General features: G+C 48.1%; 1 protein-coding gene across 1 annotated transcript; it reads right to left on the bottom strand.

Moving 5' to 3' along the window:
• Window positions 1–345: 345 nt before the first annotated feature.
• On the bottom strand, window positions 346–4186 carry LOC141042157 (uncharacterized). The gene is made up of 5 exons (XM_073509706.1): window positions 3666–4186; window positions 3235–3467; window positions 2144–3125; window positions 1712–1944; window positions 346–1585 (listed from the first exon to the last, which is right to left on the bottom strand). The coding sequence occupies exons 2-5, from the start codon at window positions 3319–3321 to the stop codon at window positions 965–967; spliced, it is 1923 nt and encodes a 640-aa protein (XP_073365807.1). The 5' UTR covers window positions 3322–3467; window positions 3666–4186; the 3' UTR covers window positions 346–964.
• Between the last annotated feature and the right edge of the window lie 204 nt (window positions 4187–4390).

Raw genomic sequence — 4390 nt, 5'->3', positions numbered from 1 at the left:
TTTACAAGGAAACCTAGCTATCTAGCCCGGCCAGTCTGCTACGATCCGGTTTCACCGTGCCATCCCACGATGACCACATCGCTAGCTCGCCACACTGACCGGGCAAAAGCAGAACAGAAAACGAGTGCGGGGCGATCGTGCACACGACTCGGCCCCCTGGCTAATCCTACGTGCATGCTGCATGTCCACATCACATCAACACACACATGCACAACTTATTCAAATGAAAAGACTACCCACGTCACCTGGAGCTTACTGAGCTAACAATACATACTAGAAAAGACCATGGCAGGGGAAAAAGACAGACATCATGGACGACATGCATTTTGATTGTACATACACAAAGTAGTAATAGTGACTCTGAAATGGTACTACTACTGAATTAATTGCTTTTCTGAATTTGGTTTCAGTACATATCGGGAGAGGAGCAAGAACAAGCCTAATGGAGCTCACCTTTCCGGCAGTGAGAAGCGAGCGCGGACGCTGCAGATGACGAAAATTAACCACCACCCACCAGAGGTGAAGACAAGCCGCTGGTATCTCCACTACCGGAGCTCACCAAGAACCCTATCGTTGCCGGAACTGTTGCCGGAACATCTGATTTTCCGACTTGGTTGGTGAATTTTTTTGCTGCACAAGTGCTTTGGCTTAGTTTCTTCCTCTCCTAGTCGGATCGATTTGATCTGTTCCGTTCCTTCACCGACCAAAGTCTGGGCTCTAGTGTTGTCTCCTCCTTCCCCTTTCTCCCATCTTGCGCCATAACCTCCACTGAAAATCAATAGTCAACACACACATAGTTGTTGTCGAGATGAGGATACGGCTAACTTGTAGAGAAAAACTGAAGACACTTCATACAATAACCAAATGGACAGAGCAAAGGTTGGTTGGCATTGGCCCCTCTTTCTTCTCACCATAATATCTTATTGGTTAGTGTTGGCCTCTCTCTTCTCCTCGAGATAACATCTTATAATATTAAACATCCTCGTACCGAGATGTCCCACTTCTCAGAAACGAGACTGGACCATGCAACAGTAATCTCCAACTCAATGCCTCCAGTGAGTTTACATGTTTGCTGGCTTATGTTGGAAAACTTGGGCTTGAAGGGCTCATTTTTTTGTGCAACTTTATTACCGGAATCTGAGTAGGCTTCCAAGATAAAGTTCAGGCTTCCACGATAGTCTACAGAGACAACACTCCTTGATAGAACAAGGTAACCCTCAGAAGTAATCGGCACGGTTGTATAACGAGAATCTAGCAGCTCAATTTCCTGAGGGCTGGCGTCAGGTCCAATGACTGAGCAAGCAACTCGACCTCCGAATGCTGGCCATGACCCCTCCTCTTTGACACGGACGCCCAAAATAGTGGCCTGGACTGATTTCTTAATTCTCTCCAAACTTAACTCTACGGTGCAAAAGCAGTTCCTAAAGCAAATGGGGCTTTCTCTGCTGTGGTAAGTGTACACGCCATTGATCAGTGGCTTATCTTGAGACTTTGTTCTACCTCTTACTTTTAGTTGGATTTCGAAGACAACAGATTGCTCGCTGACAATTGCACGAGAGGGGCCAGTCAAGGTCAAAAAGGAACCCTGCAATCATCATCAATCACCTTCTTAGCAACTGATAAACAAGAGGGCCCAGGCAGGCATGTGCACAATATCCCCAAAATCAAACGAAGAGCATATTGATAAGATTAAGATGGTACAGACAGATACCTCTTCATTGAGTATCTGGCACTCACTCCTGTTGCGGGCAAACAGAAGGTTGCGATTGTGATCCACACGGTCTCGGGCAGCGACCGTGCCGTACACTGGCAACGGCCATTCCAGGCCACCTCGTATTTCTGCGAGTTTAACGGAGAAGATCTGCAGGCTAGGCCTGACTTGACCATAGTGCAACCGGGTGCTCCCTGGTATCAAGTGTGTGTATTGCATGGAACTCACTGTCGCTGTATGCATCAGAACAAGATCGGTGGAAGCAGGTGTTAGAAATCTTGTAACATGAACAGGTACTAGAGATAAGCAACAAAGTAATTCCTTCCCTCCACTTCCCTTATGCAAAGAAGTACGACCAAAGGTAAAAAGGAGGAAGGAAACTAGTTAACCAAAGTTCAGTAAGATAAGCAAGATGCATGCATGTTTACTCACTCATGTCTTGGAAGCAACCGAACCCATCAGAACCCCATGACCCTTCCCAGGCATCAACATACATGGCAAAACTCTTCTGTTCGGCAGCCATCTCCTTGGCCTCAATTTTTAATTGTTCGTCTGATTTGCCTCTATCCATCTTCTCAACATCATAACCTGTGTTGGTGGCAACAGAATCTGCAGGTTCGAGTATTGACTTGTCTGGTACAAACATGGAGGTATTCGATTCATTCGCCAATTCACTGGTATCCAGACTCATCGCCGACTCTGTCTCCGCCTCTGGCCCCACCTCCAATGTCAATTTGGAGTCTATCTTCGGCACCTGCTGCTCCATTGATGCAACATCCCAGTCCTGCTCCTCGTCGCCAACACATCCTTGTACCAAAATATCCCGCTTCTCAGAAACAAGACCAGACCAAGCAACAGTGATCTCCAACTCAATACCCTTAAGTTCACAACTATCCTGACTTATGTTGCAAAGTTTGGGTTCAAAGGACAATTCTTTTTCTGCAATGATAGCACGTGATGGTAAGCAGGCCTCTAGGAGAAAATTCAGGCTTCTGTTAACATCTACAGAAACGACATTCCTTGACAGAAGAAGGTAACCCTCAGAAGTCACGGGCATGGCACTTCCACGAGAAACAAGCAGCTCAAGTTGCCCGGATGTGGCGCCAATTTCACCATCAATGACTGAGCAAGCGACTCGACCTCCCCATCCAGAAGGCCATGACCCATCTTTGACACGGACGCCCAAAACAGTGGCCTGGACAGTTTTCTGAAGTACCTCCAATCTAAACTCTACGGTGCAGAAGCAGTTGGTAAAGCAAACAGTATCATCCCCTCTGTTGTAAGTGCACACACCAGTGATCAATGCTATATCTTCAGACTCTGTTGTACCTCTTACTTTCAGTTGGATTTCAAAGTCAACCGATTCCTCGCACACAATTGCACGGGAGGGGCCAGTCAAGGCCAAAAAGGGCTCCTGCAAGCACCATCGATCACCTTATTAGCTGCTGACAAATATGAAGGCCCGGGAAGGCAAACAATATGCCCAAAAGAAAGCGAAGAGCATATTAAGATGGTATACATACATCTTCCTTGAGTATCTGACAGTTGCTCCTATAGCAGGAAAACAGAAGGTTGCGATTGTGATCCACGTGGTCTCTGACAGCAATCATACCATACACTCGCAACGACCATTCCGGACCACCTTGAATTTCTGCCAGTTTGATGGAGACGACCTGGAGGCTAGGCGCGGCTCAACAATAGTGCCTTGGGGCGCTCCCGGGTATCAAGTGTGTATATTGCATGGAACTGATCGTCGCTGCAGAAATCGATCAATGGAAGCAGGTGTTAAAATTTTCGTAACATGAACAAGTACTAGATAAGCAGCAAAGTAAATCCCTTCACTTGCCTTCCCTTATAGAAAGACATAGGACCAAAGGTAAGAAAAGAGAGGAATGAAACTAACTAAACAAAATTGAGTAAGATAAACAAGATGCATGCATGTATGTTTACTCACTCATGTAATGGAAGAGACCGAACCCATTGGATCCCCATTTATCATCCCAGGCATCAGCGTACTGAGCAAATTCCTTCTGTTCAGGGGCCATCTTCTCATCCAAGGCGTCAGTTTCCATCTTGTGCTCCCCGCCATTGGCAGCACCGCCATCAGCCTCATGCCCATTCAAGGCTGCAGTTTCCGGCTTGAGCTCCCCGCCATTAGCAGGATTACGCTCATCCAAGGCTGCAGTTTCTTCAGTCTTGTGCTCCACGCCCAGAATATCCGTCAGGCTGCGGGCTTTGACAGCCCTCATCTGCTGGCTCAAGCGCCTGATTTCATCCGTAACAACCAGTTGCCGCTGTGCGCTGCGCTCGATCCTATCCAACAAATCTCGACTCTGCTTAACAGAACTGCAGCCGGGGCTGGACAAATCTAACCTCTGGTGCTCCTCGGGCATGTCCGTCGGCTCCATCTGCTTCTTCTCCTTCACCAGTTCTCTCCCCTCCTCCTTGAGGTACTTCTCCTCCTTCATCAGTTCAGTGAGCAGAACATGATCCCTCGGATTCTTCCGGCCACGAGAATCGGTGACCCAGGAATCCCCTTCCGCCTACATCTCACGAGGAGTCCTCACCTCGTCTTCTCCCCCATTGCCGCTCGCCGCCGCGTGCTGAGATCTGGCTCGCCGTCCGCCGCCGCCGCCGCCGAACTTAGGATTTCTGAGACGTGTGCGATGTATTCCGCCT

This window comes from Aegilops tauschii, chromosome 2 (genome assembly GCF_002575655.3).
Source record: "Aegilops tauschii subsp. strangulata cultivar AL8/78 chromosome 2, Aet v6.0, whole genome shotgun sequence".
NCBI classification, from domain to species: domain Eukaryota; kingdom Viridiplantae; phylum Streptophyta; class Magnoliopsida; order Poales; family Poaceae; genus Aegilops; species Aegilops tauschii.
Note: the sequence above shows the minus strand (reverse complement) of the source record. Positions and strands in the feature narration are given on the sequence as shown.

What these genes read in the sequence shown, in the direction of transcription:
- LOC141042157 (XM_073509706.1), bottom strand. Translation starts at nt 3,321, where the DNA reads ATGATTGCTGTCAGAGACCACGTGGATCACAATCGCAACCTTCTGTTT. An exon ending in GTCAGATACTCAAGGAAGAT is followed by an intron (nt 3,126 to 3,234) that starts GTATGTATACCA and finishes TGGTGCTTGCAG; the next exon opens with GAGCCCTTTTTGGCCTTGAC. An exon ending in CGGTTGCTTCCAAGACATGA is followed by an intron (nt 1,945 to 2,143) that starts GTGAGTAAACAT and finishes TGATGCATACAG; the next exon opens with CGACAGTGAGTTCCATGCAA.